At 44.5% G+C, this 15,973-nt stretch overlaps 1 protein-coding gene across 1 annotated transcript; it reads right to left on the reverse strand.

Moving 5' to 3' along the window:
* Positions 1–14,759: 14,759 nt before the first annotated feature.
* LOC143622073 (replication protein A 70 kDa DNA-binding subunit E-like) lies at positions 14,760–15,973 on the reverse strand. Its single transcript, XM_077093314.1, has 5 exons — positions 15,771–15,973; positions 15,515–15,671; positions 15,163–15,430; positions 14,966–15,069; positions 14,760–14,878 (listed from the first exon to the last, which is right to left on the reverse strand). The coding sequence occupies exons 1-5, from the start codon at positions 15,812–15,814 to the stop codon at positions 14,837–14,839; spliced, it is 615 nt and encodes a 204-aa protein (XP_076949429.1). The 5' UTR covers positions 15,815–15,973; the 3' UTR covers positions 14,760–14,836.

The following is a 15,973-nucleotide window of genomic DNA, read 5'->3' on the forward strand; positions in this document are numbered from 1 at the left end:
CAAACAATAAGAACTAAATTGACAAACTTTCAAACTTTGGACTGAAGTGGCGAAAGTAGCAAACCACAGGGACAAAAATGGCCATTAACTCTTAAAGAGTTAAAAGAATTTAACATGTTCCATGTTTAGGTCTTTGCACTTTTTATAAATGAACAGAATATTAACACATTTAAGTGTATATTAGATATAAAAGGGCACAATATGTTATATAAGTCTAGACAAAAGCTGATAATTAAACAAAATTCAAAGAGTCAAACCTTAAAACAACCAAATTTAAAGAGTCAAACATAAAAACAACCAAATCTAAATACTCGAACTTGCAACAAAAGTAAAATACCAAACTGAAAAGACAAAATAACTTGGTAAAACAGAAAAAGATAGGTCTTCCAAAGCTGAAAAAATGTGATCATTTTTCTTTCTTTGGAATCAACAGCTTTGGAGTGGGGGTAGCAGTAGCTTTCGGACCTTCATTTGTTTTATTGCAATGCTTTGTTGCAGATTCACTTGGAGTTTCATCTACATCATAGACCTCAATTAAGTTACGCTTCAAATTTAAATGGGCGCTGAAGAAACGTGTATCGACTTACTGGTAGACGATCAACTTTCCTCGGGTATGAGTATGCTACTTCACCGATGGTTCTCTGGAATCTGGATTCTTCCACCTACAAAATGAACAGCACCGTAAACTTACCCCTCAGAAAGGGACAGAGGGGTCCTCTTTGGGGTAACCCTCCGGTGTGAGAATAAGAGATTGTAGGAGAAGATAATAATCTGAGAGTGAGTAAGGAATTGGAATGTATTTTCTAGCTTGTATTGCTTAATATTGCGTAATATGGCGTACCTCTCCTTGTGGAGTTGATGTGGTATTTATAGTGCTAGGGTTTCCAATGATTGGGCTCAGACCCAATTAAGGCCTTTTTGGCCTCCTCCTATTTCTTTGCGCCACGTGTCCTTAGGACACCTGGTGCTTTTTCATTGATTATTCTCTGACCCAGGTATTTTACCTGACCCATGTGCAATCACGTGGTAGCACATGGGTTTTGCTGAGTTGTCCACCTTTCATTGGTAGCTGTCAACATCAGCATATTCTTATTCCTTAAAGGATACCTTCTGGAAGGTTGTCTGACGTGCACAATCAAGGTTGTCCTTATCCTGATTTGGATAAGGACGAGGTTGATTATGTGCATGTGTGATATGCGCTTATCCTGAGGATGCGCGAGGTCTTCTCTTTATTCTCACGCGCAGATGTTTCATGCGCAGATGTGATATGCACAAGCATATGTAATATACGCCACGCGCAGATGTGATATGCGTGAGCATGTATGATGCGTGAGCATGTGATATGCGCCACGCGCAGATGTGATATGCGTGAGCATATATGGTGCGTGAGCATGTGATACGCGTGAGCATATGTGATGCGTGAGCATATGTGATGCATGAGCATATGTGATGCGTGAGCATATGTGATGCGTGAGCATGTGATATGCGCCATGCGCATAGGTTTTGGCTTTGTGCCTTCATAATATCTTGATTTCAAGCCTCTTGTCTATGTCTTGTGGGTTGACCCGCCTCGCTCGGTGTTGAGGCGGGTACATACCTCTTCAAGCCCCCCCCCCCAGTCTAATGTGTGTCTTGTCTCACGCGAGCGAGGTAAGATAGATATTAGACTTAATAGTTTGCTCTTTTAATAGGGTTTGTCTTTTTCTTCTTATTGCTCATCGTTGCCCGAAATTCTATCCTTTTGGTTGAAACGAATCGTCCCTGTACGTGGTTGGTTGTTGCTGACATGCGTCAGAGATGGAGACGTGTCAGAATTTTCGTGTGCTCGAGGTGCTACAGTTGCCTTTCATGTCCCCTCACACAGTGTCAGGAACACGTGTCGCGCTCGCGTTGGCTTACACCTGTGAGTGGTGGCGCGTGAACTCTGGCAGTACCTGTTTCGTTCCCTTTCGCATCCCCTCACACAGTGTCAGGGACACGTGTCGCGCTCGCGTTGGCTTACACCTGTGAGTGGGGGCGCGTGAAGTCTGATCAGTACCAATTTCTCTCTCTCCTGGGCCTATAAAAGCAAGCCCTTTGAGTTTTTATCCTTCATCTTCCTTGTTATTTCAGAGCTTTTTCCTTCCATTTTGTTCCGATTGCCTGTCTATTGCTTCCAGACTTCCGTTCTTGAAGTATCCTCTGTCCGATTTTACAGTTGTATGTCTGATAGCCCAGACACCACAATCTCCCCCAGCCAACGCCGTGTGAAGTCGTTAGTAATGTCTACTTTGAAGAAGACCGGCAAGGGGAAAAGGGCTGCCGAGGCCTCATCGGAAGAGGTGGGGAAGGTCAAGGCAGTGAAGAAGTGGGATGAGATCCCCTGTAAACTGAGGCAGTCCGATTTTGATAGTCTTATCGCCTCTCAGGGTTTTCTCCCTGAGTATGGCTGCATGCTGCCGGCGGCTGGGCAAACGGCGGCGGATCCGCCCACCGGCTATATCTCCCTGTATTGCCATTTTTTCACCCACTGTAACCTTCGTCTCCCGATGACAAGGTTTGTGGGTGCGCTGCTTCGATTCTATGGGATTCACATATCCCAAGTCCATCCGTTTGGACTTGTGCGCATGACTCACTTTGAGTTCATGTGCAAATCTCAGCGCGAGGAGCCCACCCCTCGGCGCTTTCAGTTTTTTTATAAGCCAATGATCCAAGATCCTTGGTTCTCATTTATTCCTCGCAGTCAGAAGGTCAAGTGCTGCACTGTTTCCTTCAAGAGCCTTCATGACTGGTCTGAGAGATTTTTCTATATTAAGGCTGGTGTGATCCCCATCCGCACGACCAAGCGCGCGATCTCTTCTGCGCCCGCGGATGTGGGTGTCTTCAAGAACCCAACTGGCGCCTGGGTTAAAAAGTTGACTGCTGAACCATCCCCCGCCAAGAACATTTGCGAGGAGGCGCTGGTGGTGGTTGGTATGAGCAGGAGGTGGGCCGACAGCGCGACTGAGCCTGTTATCCAAGTTGACGGCTTGTGTAAGTTATTAACTCATTGCATTACTTCTGCGCGAATATAATTCGTTTTGCTGATATCATTTGTCTTGTTTTGTGCAGTAAGCAAGGAGTATGTCCACGCCGCCTATGATGAGCATATGGAGGGTGGCTCTGTCGCGCTGGGCGCTGGGGAAGTTGGCTTCCTCGATCGCTTCGATGACATGTTCATCCCTGTTGATCTGGGATTTCGCTTTGACAGCGACGCGCCTGGTAAGCCTTTGTACTTATGCTTATGCCTTTATATTACCAAATTTGGTTAACATTTCTGTTGCACGTATTGTAGATGCGCTCGAAAACTACGAGCTGGAGCTCGCGGAAGAGGAGGAGGAGGAGGAGGAGGAGGCTGAGGTGCCCCAACTAAAGCGTAAAGCTAAAGGGAAAACTGGCGCAGGGGCCAGTAAGAAACAGAAGAAAGATGATGCCCCTGTTGCTCAGGATCCTCCTACTCAGGCGAAGGGACTTGAGAAAACCCAGGAGTTTACCTCCAAGTTTTCCTTGTCTTCCTTGCCTCAAAATGTGGGCAGACCTCCTGTCCACACGAGGTATGGTGCCGCCACCTCCTCCCTTCGCACGGCAGAAAAGGGAAGCGGCGCTGCGCCTGCTGTTTCCTCTTCGACAGGTATACTTTGTTTATACTTTATGGTTTTATGAGCACGATTCTGATAGAATTATTAATGAATCTTTGCTCACTCAAATGTTTGTAGAGTCGGCGACCTTGGTGGATCAACCTCAGGCGCAACAAGGTGCCGAGGCTGCGCCGGAGGTCGCTTCGAAGTCCCCTGTTTTACCCCCAAAAAGGGGGAGAATGGACTTCATGGCGATGTTTAACTCACGAACGGCGGTGCGCCAAGGTATGTATTGCGCTTTTATTTTCTGACTTTTTTCTTTTAGATCAAGTCATGAACCATTTCTTTTTGTTGATTTTTTCATAGGAGTCATAGCTGGCGTACAAGCTGCTGGCGGCACTGCTGGCGCCGGTGCCAGCGCCGTTGGTTCTGCTCCTGCTCCTGCAAGCGCTGAATCTCCCCTCATCGGGATTACTAAGGAGCAGGAGGCCGTTTTACGCGCCGATCTGGCGGCGTCGAGACCTCCCTCACCTCCTCCTACGCGCAGCCCTCCTCGCGAGACTAGTTTTGGTTCTTCCAGGTCGCAGGAGAAAAGGCCTGTTTCAGAGGAAGATGAGGAGGTTCAACTTGAAGACTCCGACGGCGGCCGCGCCAGCCCTGCAGCGCCACGAGATTTCGCGGCGCAGTCTTCTCGTGGGGCTGGCGCTGACTTTTCTGCTTGCTCCCCGCAGGTATAAGTTCGTTTTGCTCCGCTGCGCGGACTTCCATATTAGTGTTTTGATGACTTAGATCATTACTTTGTGTTTGCAGGAAGCCGATCACATTTACCGCCCGAGATATTACTGAGGACAGCTCATTTCAGTCCATGGGTGTGTGTGAGGACTTCTGGGCTCATTCTGTGCCTCCAGCTGAAAGGAGGTTTTAGGAGGACCGCGCTCGCGTGGACTTGCTCAATGACCATCTGTTCGCTGGGTCGGCTTTCTTTGCTGCCTCCCAAGAGCTTCGCTATGATTACGTAAAGGTACGTGATGCTCTTGCGGAAGCCAAGCAAGAGGCTAAAGTATCTGCTTGGAATCTTTCTGATGCTCGAGAGAGAGCTGAGAGACTCCAAGCAGAGCTCAGCAAAAACCGAGCAAGTGCCAACGCTGCCTTTGTGAAGCGCGGGCATGAGCTACAGGCTGCGCGGGAGAAGCTACAGGCGGCCGAGGCGGACTCGGCCAAGTACGCGCGGCGAGTGCGCGACTTGGAGCTGGACGCGGAGGCGCGTGACCAAGCTCTTGTGCAGTCTATAACTGACAAATCATCATTGGAGAGTGAGGTTGCGCGCCTGAAGAAGGAGCTTGCGGCCGCGCTGGCAGAGAAAGATGAAGCCTTGGCGACGGCAGCGTCTAGCCAGGAAGCACTCGATGCTGCGCGAGCGGAAAGGGAAGAGGCCTTGGCGGCAGCAGCGTCCGACAGAGAGGAGCTGAAACAGACCAAGGAAACTGTTGAGTTGTTAAACTCTCAGATTCCTGCTCTTGAGACGTCTGTTTCTTCCCTCGCGCTGGATCGCCAATGGCTAATCTCACAGGGTATGACTCGTTACGCTTACGCGATGAAATACTCAGACGAGTTTCAGACCCTTGTGATGGATTGCAACGCTGCCTCGCGCTTGGTGGGTCGAGCTGAAGGGTTCAAGGATGGTTGTGAATATAGCGTGCTGAAGAAGAACCCATTCGACTACCCTTATCAGCTCGACGTTGTCTGCGCGGACATGGCCGAGATGGGGGAGAAGTATTTGAATACTCCCATTCCCATCCTTGGGCAGGTATTTTAACCTTAATGAGTTTACCTTGACTTATTTTCCAAGTCTTTTTATACTCATACTTTTTCTTATGATTTGCAGATAGCCGCGCTTGCTGACCAGCCCGACCTCGGCGCGCTAAAGAAGCTACTTGATGAGTGTGAAGGGGCTGGTGGCGGCGATGATGGCGCGGGGAATGCTGCCCCTGCTAGCGGCTCTGGCATGGCCAAAGGACCCGCTCCTGACACTATTGTGATAGAAGACTCCATTCAAGACGAACAACTTGACTATGGTCAGTTTGGAGATGATGAGGAGCGGGCTGCGCCAGATGCTGAGGGAGGTGATGAGGGCGATGAAGAGGCTAACATCGATATAGAGACTTGAGAAGCCCTTCATGTTTTTTTTTTTATTTATTTGTAGTTTGTATCTCATCATCTTGTAAACTTGTAAACTTCAATGCTTTGGAATGAAATTTGTTTTTCCCTTATTCGCATCTTGCGCATTCCCGATTCATCTCTTTATATTGCATGTTTGCTTGTTGAATATAAGATATGCTTGCACGTTGAAATAAGAACAAGGTTGTAAGGAAATTATTTTACTTAATCCTTGTCATATTGTAAGTGATTTTGCAATATCTTGACTATGTTGACACGTGCTTTGGCGTTTCATTATTCCTCTTTTGCGCGACGTTATCGCGCATTTATTATAGGGAATTATGAGTTTTTTAGCCTTTACGTGTCGGTATGTGTTACTCTGATATCCATTACAATTCCATGCGCGACCTCGACCTGAGACCTTAACAACTATGTTTTGGCATGTGCTTTGCCTTAGTTGTGCTTAGGTATTTTTATGGTCAGGCTGCACAGCATGTAGGTTGGATGTTGTGAGTGATTTGAGCTAAGGCTCACATTATTCGGCTAAGGTCCTGAGCTAAGGCTCATATTATTGGGCTAAGGCCCTGACGTTTTAGAGTTAAAACTCGTTAACGCGTTTGAGCTTGAAGCTCGCGCATGTATGTTTTACTTCGTTTTATTTTTGTTTTGATGTCAATACAATGTTGTCATATTGCTCAAAATTAATAAAGGGAAGTGTGAAACATGTATGCAAAAAGTAATAGAACACACATTAAGAGAAGATAGCGCGTATCATCATTCATAATGGCTTAAAAAGCCTTGATTACAAACTTGACAATTTTTACATGAAACATTTTCTAAGCTGTGCCGCGTTCCATGCGCGCGGGATCTTCTTTCCATTCAAATCTTTTAAAGCGTATGCGTTTTTTCCAATTCTTCTGAGACTTGATAAGGTCCCTCCCAATTGGGGGACATCTTTCCCGGGGGTATCGCGCGGCTAGCTTCATTGTTTCGAAGGACAAAATCATTCTTCTTGAAGTGGCATTCTTTCACGCGCTGATTGTAATATTTTTCCAGTTTTTTCTTGTATTTGGCTTCACTGATGATAGCCGCCTCTCTGCGCCCTTCAAGCAAGTTGAGATCCAACCTCTTTTCGCGCTCGTTATCAATCTTGTTCATCATGAGCACTCTATGGGATGGGCATCCAATTTCTGCTGGAATCATAGCCTCCGTTCCATAGGTTAGGCTGAACGGGGATTCGCCATTGCTGGTTTTGCTTAATGTCCTGTGCGCCCACAGGACATTAGGTAGCTCGTCGACCCAAGAATGGGATTCTCCCTCCAACCTTTTCTTCAGCCCATTTAGCAAGCTTTGGTTCGCGCGCTCCACTTGGCCATTCCCCTGAGGGTGGTATACTGAAGTGAAAATTTGGTTGATGCGCAATTCCTTGAGCCAGCTGGATATCTTCCTGTCAGTGAATTGTTTGCCATTGTCGCTCACAATTTCCATGGGAAGGCCAAAACGGCATATGATGTGGCTCCAAATAAACTGCTTCATCGCCTCGGCTGTGATTTTTGCTAGTGGCTTGGCTTCAACCCATTTTGTGAAATAGTCTACTGCCACTACCAAAAATTTTACTCGCCCTTGCGCTTGCGGTAGGGGACCCACAATATCGATGGCCCATTTATGGAAAGGCCATGCGGAGGTCACCGGAATCAAGTTGTTCTTTGGCCGCATGGTGTTTGGCGCATAGCTCTGACACGCTTTGCATTTTTGGATCTCTTTTAACGCGTCCAAGTACATGCCTGGCCAATAGTAACCTGCGCTCATTGCCTTGGCAACCACCATGCGCGGGCCAGCATGTATTCCACAGATTCCTTCGTGTATCTCTCTGATCACATAGCTTGCTTCCTCAGCATCTAGGCATTTCATGAGTGGTCCAAGATAAGAGCGTCGATATAATGTACCATCAAGCAGTTCATAGTTCTGCGACTTGTGTCTTATCTTCCTCGCCTGTGCGCGATCGTCTGGTACCTTTCCCTCCATCAAGAATTCCATTATTGGAGTTATCCATGATGAAGGTGTTGTATGAGTTACAAGGACAGACTTCGCTCCCACTGACGGGTTGCTCATTACTTCTACCCTGACATCTTTGCCAAATTGATCGAAGCTGGTTGATGCCATCTTACTCAGCGCGTCAGCAGACTTGTTTTCACTGCGCGGAATATGTATGATTCTGAAGCAGTCAAATTGCTCGATGATCTTTTTCGCCTGCTCTAGATACAGAGGCATGGTGTTCTCCTTGGCATCATAAAGGCCATTGACCTGTGCTGCTACCAAGTATGAATCAACATGGGCCTCTAGCTTTTTAACTCCGAATTTGTGCACGATGCGCAGGCCAGCCAGCAGAGCTTCATACTTAGCTTCATTGTTGGTGCTCTTGAAATCCAACCTGATTGCGTAAGTATATTCATGATTCTCTGGATCCACCAGTTTGAGGCCTGCGCCGGACCCTTCGTTGTTTGAAGCTCCGTCAGTGAATAATCTCCAAACATTTTCTTCATCATTGGCTCGAGGAGGGTCTACCTCGCGCTGAGCCTCTTCAATTTTTCCTTCAGGGATTTCTGTGATGAAATCAGCTAAGACTTGTCCCTTTATTGCTGGACGGGGCTTATAGGCGATCGTGTGCTCTCCTAATTCCAGCGCCCATTTTGCCAGCCTTCCTGAGAGCGCGGGACGCCGCAAGACTTGCTGGATGTTGTAACCAGTCAGAACTTCAATAGGATGACCATTGAAATATCTATGAAGCTTGCGCGACGCGTGTGTTAGTGACAAAACTAACTTTTCCATGATGGAGTAGCGCGTCTCAGGATCTGTCAGCATCCGACTCACATAATATATTGGTGTTTGGATTCCCTTGCGATCCACCAACAATACTGCGCCGATGGCGCGCTCTCCTGCTGACAGGTACAATGTCAAAGTTTCACCAGGAAGTGGAGCTGTGAGCGCGGGCAGATTTATCAAACATTCTTTTATCTCACTGAAAGCTTGCTCGGCCTCAGGAGTCCACTTGAATTGGCTTTTCTTTAGGCAATTTCTCAATGTGTTAACGAATGGAGTAGATTTGCTTGCATGGTTCGCTAGGAACCTGTTGATTGATACCAATCTATCATTCAACTTTTGGACTTCTTTCATGGTGGATGGCGAGGGCATGTCAAGGATGGCTTCCACATTCTCAGGGTTCACCTTGAAACCATCCTTGGTGACCATTACACCTAGAAATTTCCCCTCTTGTACGCCGAAAGTGCATTTGCTCGGGTTGAGCTTCATGTTTACTTCCTTTAGGCGCGAAAGGGTTTCTTCGATGTCTTTGAGCATTTGTTTTTCCTCCCTGCTTTTAATCACCAAATCATCCACGTAGACTTCTAGGTTTCTTCCAATTTGCTCGTTGAAAACAGCATCCATAAGTCTTTGGTAGGTGGCTCCTGCATTCTTCAAACCAAAGGGCATTTTTGTGTAACAAAAAACACCCTTGTCGGTTCTGAAGGCAGTCTTGTCCTCATCTTGTGGTGCCATTTGAATTTGGTGATAGCCCTTGTAGGCATCCAGGTAACATTTAAACTTGAATGGCGCCACCGAGTCCACCTTTGCGTCGATGTTTGGGAGGGGGTAACAATCTTTTGGACATGCTTTGTTGAGGTCCTTGAAGTAAATGCACATCCTCTATGACCCGTTGCTCTTCTTTACCATCACAGGATTGGCTACCCATGTCTGGTATCGTATCGGGCGGATGATGTTTGCGCGCAGTAGATCCTCAACTTGCTCATTCATGGCCTTCATCTTCTCATCCCCCATGACTCTCTTCTTTTGAGCAATTGGCTCTACAGACTTGAACGTGTTGAGAGAATGTTGCGCCAGGTCTCGCGGAACCCCAGTCATATCAGAGTGTTGCCACGCGAAGACCGACATATATGTTGTGAGCAATCTTTTCATTCTCAACCTCGTGTCGTCTGATATCGTAGCTCCAATTGTGATTGTTTGCTCCGGGAATTTTGGGTTGAGAATCCATTCCTCTGGCGCGTTGTCTGCCATTGGAAGTTTCATTCTCCCTTCCCGCGGTGTACTTGTCACTGCGCACAAATGATCTCGGTATACGAACGTTACACCTGTTGGTGTTGGGAACCCCAACGCGCCGTGCGCTGGCGACAGTATGGCGTTGAATTGGGCAATCGTTCCTCTACACAAGATCATATTGTGGCATGAAGTGGTGGGCAAGACCAAGAAGTTGACAATTTCGGCTCGTTTGTGTTTCTCATCCCCCATAGTTAGTTCAAATTGTATTTGACCTAGGGGGTGAATGATTTCGTTTGAAACACCAGAGATTGGTGCATTCACAATTTCGAGCCTTGCTTGGTCTGCCGGATCCAACTTCCTGAAACATTGCTCATACATGATGTCTGATTCACTGCCAGTGTCCACCAGGACTTTTGACACTTCATAATGAGCAATGTGTGTAGTGATGACTAGAGGACTGCTGATAGAAGGGCCTCCCCTGATTCTTGGGAAGATTACTTGTTGCTCGCGCCAATCTCCTTGGACTTGCGCGCTTCTCTTTCTAGATCGTTGCCCTTGCCTTCCTCCCTCGGCTACACAGATTCTTTTGAACTTTTTGTTGGCTGGGGCTCCGTCTGGTTGTTCATTTTCTGGTCTTGGGTTTTTCACCAGGTGAGCCAACTTGCCTGATTTCACATCTTTTTCAATTGCATCCTTCAAATGGTGGCATGCATCAGTGTTGTGCCCTGTGGACTTGTGAAACTCACAATACTTGCCACTGTTTGAAGGTCCCTTATAGTGTAGTGGCTTGGGGCTTTTGAACTGGACATTCTCAGTGCTTAATACTTGTGAAGGGGTTTTAGTGAGGGGGGTCCATATTCTGGGTAGAGGTCTGTTAGGATCTCTGCCACCTTCCCTCTTGTCACCCTCTCCGCGATTACGAATGTCTTTTTGGGGCTGGGGTGAGCTTGGTTGCGCCTGCTTTTCTGCGGGAGAAAAACTGGTTTGTTGCAACCTGGACCATACAGAGTTTTGTTTGCCCCTTCTTTCGTTGTTGCGCGGTGCCTCTGCTTGATGCCCTCTTTCTCTTGCTCTATCTTGGGCAATTTGTTTTTCATTTCGCGCGAAGACTCGCGATGCTTCCATTAGCTTAGCCCAAGTGGTTGGCATGCCATCTCTGCTCACGAGAGCTCTGCGGAGTTGATCACTGAGCGCACCTTGTATAAAGGCCACGCGCAAGAGTTGCTCAGTGATACCTCCGATGGCAAGAGATTCCTGATTGAAACGAGTTATGTAGTCTTCAATCGTTTCATCATTCCTGCGCACGCAGTGCATGAAGTCATCAGGGTCGCGCGTGTGTCTGCGCTGCTGTACGAAGTGAGCTTGGAACTTTTCCAACAGCTCTTCGAACCCATCGATTTGCCCAGTCGGCAAGCTTTCGAACCAGACACGCGCCGCGCCCGTAAGGCAGCGAGCAAACATGTGACACCATGTTGGCATCGTCCAGCTTTCTAGGTTTCCAGTGTTATAAAAACCTTGTAAGAAATCGTCTGGATCTGTTGTGCCGTCATATTTGCCCAAACCACTTGGCATCTTGGTTTTGTGCTGAATGGGAGCCTTCGCGATGCGCTCAGTGAATTTTGAATGCTTCACCAAGATGGTTGGCCTGTACGGTGTGGTTACGTCCACTTGCCCTCTCACTGGTGGGCTGTATGGTGTGTACAGATCCAGATCGGCTTTGGCTCCAGGCGCCATGTTCATGTGCGCGCGGAGCTGTGAGCCTCCTGCATGAGTATCTCGCGTCTTCCTCATGCTGTGCACTTCTTCATCACTAAACTCAGCGTGTTCAGTGTGAACAGAGTGACCATCTTCCGGCGCGCGCGCCCTTTTTGTTGTTCCTTGAACGGTTTGCTTATCAAACGCGAGCCTTTGTGTTAGGTCGGCTAACTTTTTGTGTTTGACCAGCTCATTGTACTTGTCCATTAGACGTCGTTGCTCGTTTATGAGCCATTATTTAGGGTCATTGGTTTCATCTTCTGGACCCATTGGTCCTTTTTGTTTCGCGCCGGTAAGATTTTGGAACGTGAGATCGTCTGGAGGAGTTTCAGTCTGGCTATGAGGAGTTGTGATGAAGGGATGGTTACTGGTGGTGCGCGCAGGATCACGCGGCACCCTCAGAAACTGCTGTCCCTCATTAACATCCTCACGCTCAATATCCTCCGGAACTTGATCGCTGTTACGAACACCAGAAACCATGGTGAAATTTTTTTTTAGAGAACTGATGAGATTTTGTTGCCGTTGTAACAGGTGATGGCGCTAATGAAGAAACGTGTATCGACTTACTGGTAGACGATCAACTTTCCTCGGGTATGAGTATGCTACTTCACCGATGGTTCTCTGGAATCTGGATTCTTCCACCTACAAAATGAACAGCACCGTAAACTTACCCCTCAGAAAGGGACAGAGGAGTCCTCTTTGGGGTAACCCTCCGGTGTGAGAATAAGAGATTGTAGGAGAAGATAATAATCTGAGAGTGAGTAAGGAATTGGAATGTATTTTCTAGCTTGTATTGCTTAATATTGCTTAATATTGCGTAATATGGCGTACCTCTCCTTGTGGAGTTGATGTGGTATTTATAGTGCTAGGGTTTCCAATGATTGGGCTCAGACCCAATTAGGGCCTTTTTGGCCTCCTCCTATTGCTTTGCGCCACGTGTCCTTAGGACACCTGGTGCTTTTTCATTGATTATTCTCTGACCCAGGTATTTTACCTGACCCATGTGCAATCACGTGGTAGCACATGGGTTTTGCTGAGTTGTCCACCTTTCATTGGTAGCTGTCAACATCAGCATATTCTTATTCCTTAAAGGATACCTTCTGGAAGGTTGTCTGACGTGCACAATCAAGGTTGTCCTTATCCTGATTTGGATAAGGACGAGGTTGATTATGTGCATGTGTGATATGCGCTTATCCTGAGGATGCGCGAGGTCTTCTCTTTATTCTCACGCGCAGATGTTTTATGCGCAGATGTGATATGCACAAGCATATGTAATATACGCCACGCGCAGATGTGATATGCGTGAGCATGTATGATGCGTGAGCATGTGATATGCGCTACGCGCGGATGCGCCACGCGCAGATGTGATATGCGTGAGCATATATGGTGCGTGAGCATGTGATACGCGTGAGCATATGTGATGCGTGAGCATATGTGATGCGTGAGCATATGTGATGCGTGAGTATATGTGATGCATGAGCATGTGATATGGGCCATGCGCATAGGTTTTGGCTTTGTGCCTTCATAATATCTTGATTTCAAGCCTCTTGTCTATGTCTTGTGGGTTGACCCGCCTCGCTCGGTGTTGAGGCGGGTACATACCTCTTCAGGCGCTTGTCATTCCAGCCTCTTCTTCATTCAACAAACTCTTCCCCTTGGTTGAACCCATAAGTGATAAAGGAGTCTCGTTGTCACTCACGCATGATATAGTGTCCTTATTATAGAATGAAAAAAAGTTTGTTAAAATAACCATTGTTATTAAAATAGCATAATAATTATTTATTGTTAAAATATATATAACATAATACCTTGAAATTGATTGTATCTTGAGATTCACTTGCCACGGATATGTTATTGAAGGACTGCGAAGGATCAACCTACAAAGTAAATTAAAATGGATATGTTAAATAATTAAGATAAAATATAGATTAATTACTTCCAGGTATTTGAATATTGAACACTAAGGTACAACTATTACCTGATCAACATCAAACTTGGCTTCAAGTTTGGAGATAATGGAAACATCTTCAGTGAACTTGTTAACAGTGAATGCCTTGTAATTGTTGGTAATGTTGTAGTTTGTAATATCAATTTTGAAAGCTATTTTTTTTCCGACCAGCTCATCCATTTCAGGAGGAACCATGTTAAGAGTATCATACTGTAACATAGATTGAAAGCATTAATAAAGACATAAAACAAAAATATATAGACAAATAAAATAACAGAATCACAGATTCATAAAATTTAACTTCAACAACTCTATCAAGTAATTCTCTAGCAGACTTTTTAAACAACTTCCTTGCCACAGGATCAAACATTATAAAAGAAACAACACCGGCACAATCTTGTACCCTTAAAGGAACTTCAAACCTACAATATAATTTTAAAAAAATTACTTGTAACCTGATATGATAAACAATATAAAAAATTAAGTTATTCAAAACAATAAAATGGGAATCAAAGGATGTAATGAAGTATGAATAACTAACCTTAGAACAGTATTGATACTTTTCTTCTTACATGCCTCAGTTGGGCACTCAATAACCTTTTTTACCTCGACACCATGAGTTCCATCATCGGTTTCACTTACATTCAGTTGCATTGTAACCTTTTTGTTACAAGTGCTGCAGGCGTTATAGTACCCGTCTAAACCAGTAAGAAAGTTATCACAGTGCCCATAACAACAACAGATTTAACCTAAAACATGATAAAATTTACTCGTTATAATCATCTGCTATAAATACAATATGAGTAACAATATATTAACAAACAAACTTACCTCAGCAGATTTGTTGACCTGTTCAATGGTGTTAAAAACAGTCTGGCTCAAAAAATCATCTTCAACATTGTTAGTATAATGTGCTGCCTCCAAGCGACGACTTGAGGTTTCATCAGAATCTTTGTCGGCAATGCTAAACATAAAGAAAAAAGAAATATTAGTTACTAAATGACCAACATTTTTAAACATTTAAAAATAGATTTAACAAAAACATGTAATATTAAAGACATGGTACCTTATCTTAAAAGCCTTTATGTCGTCAATGGCATTGTTGATGTACAAGGTACTTCCGTGAAAGGAAGAAGAAACATACGCCCTCCCTAAGTAACAGGGAAGTAACATAAAGAGCTATCAAAACTATTAGCAGGCAAGAATAAAGAATGGATACTAAAAATTATAAAAATTAAAACCACTGGAATAAGTGAATCTTCCAAACTGCAAAATCATGATAGTAGTAACACCGTCTGGATTTTGGGACATGAAATCACTCATCTTCTCAGCAAAGCTTTCCCACAAGGTAACAAAAATAGTGCGTAACCTACATAATATAAAATATACACAATTACTTTTATATGTAAATAAGTAACATACATTGAAATTTATAAAAGAGGGAATTTAAAATAACTTGCTCTGAGTCACGAACTTGAAGATTCATTTTCTTTTTCAGTTGACCATTTTTTGTTTTGTGATCAACCATGTCAAAATAGGTATAAACATACCCGATAATATCTACAAAATAAAGAAAAAATAGCAGGTTAGTGTAAAATAATGTTATATGATAATAATGAAAATTACATAATATAAGTTATTATTACTACTTACCAACAACAGAATTCTGAGTCAAAGAATTGTTCAGAAGTATTTCAAAGTCAATGAATGAGAAGCCATATAAAGATCCGACAGGATCATTGCACCTCTTAACAACAGAATTATCATTCAAAAACAGTTTATGAGGATGATTTGTCAATCGATAGGTACAAAGGTTGTCGCCAATGGCAAACTTCTGAATTAAAACACATTCTTTCTCAACCAAGAATCTTTCATGCTTGGATAAGTAAGCATTCATAACAGTTGCTTGAATCTTTGTATCCTGAAAAGGAATAAAATTGTTAGCTGAAAAGGATTAAAAAATCATTAAATAATAAAATACTTGACTGAAAATTTTAAAAATCACCTCCTCATCCATAAGGATCAATTCTACTGCGTGAGTAGTATTAGGATGCTTGAATGAAGGTAGCTTCCACAACTTGACAATTCTAACCTTAATAGTAGCATCAAGGGTTGATACATCAAGTACACTCAGCTTTGTAACTTCAGAATTGTCAAGTAACCTGTATTTATTTTCCAAAGTTATGTATAAAAATTGAATGAAGAAAATATGATATAATAAGTATAATATACCTGGAACTCATATAATAAGTATAATATACCTGGAACTCATTTTTGGAGAAACACTGCCACCAATATTCGTCATATAGAAACCAGATGGGGATAAGTATGTTTGTGCGAGGGTTCATATTTATAGCCTTTCTAGTCAACTGCAAAATAAGATCGTGCAAAACCAACTTAAGTCAGTTAAGCTAAAAATGTGCAAAGAAACTGAATAAAAGCAGTTTTAACCAGTTATTCAAAA

The sequence above is a fragment of the Bidens hawaiensis genome, unplaced genomic scaffold (genome assembly GCF_021521415.1).
Source record: "Bidens hawaiensis isolate Kalapana, Puna unplaced genomic scaffold, B.hawaiensis_p1.1 tig00003022_1, whole genome shotgun sequence".
Classification (NCBI taxonomy): Eukaryota; Viridiplantae; Streptophyta; class Magnoliopsida; order Asterales; family Asteraceae; genus Bidens; species Bidens hawaiensis.

Excerpts from the sequence above, each read along its gene's own strand:
- LOC143622073 (XM_077093314.1), bottom strand. The coding sequence starts at position 15,814 with ATGACGAATATTGGTGGCAGTGTTTCTCCAAAAATGAGTTCCAG. Across the intron at positions 15,070-15,162 it reads GACTCAGAATTCTGTTGTTG|ATATTATCGGGTATGTTTAT; the intron begins GTAAGTAGTAAT and ends TTTATTTTGTAG. Across the intron at positions 14,879-14,965 it reads AAGTTCGTGACTCAGAGCAA|GTTACGCACTATTTTTGTTA; the intron begins GTTATTTTAAAT and ends TATATTATGTAG.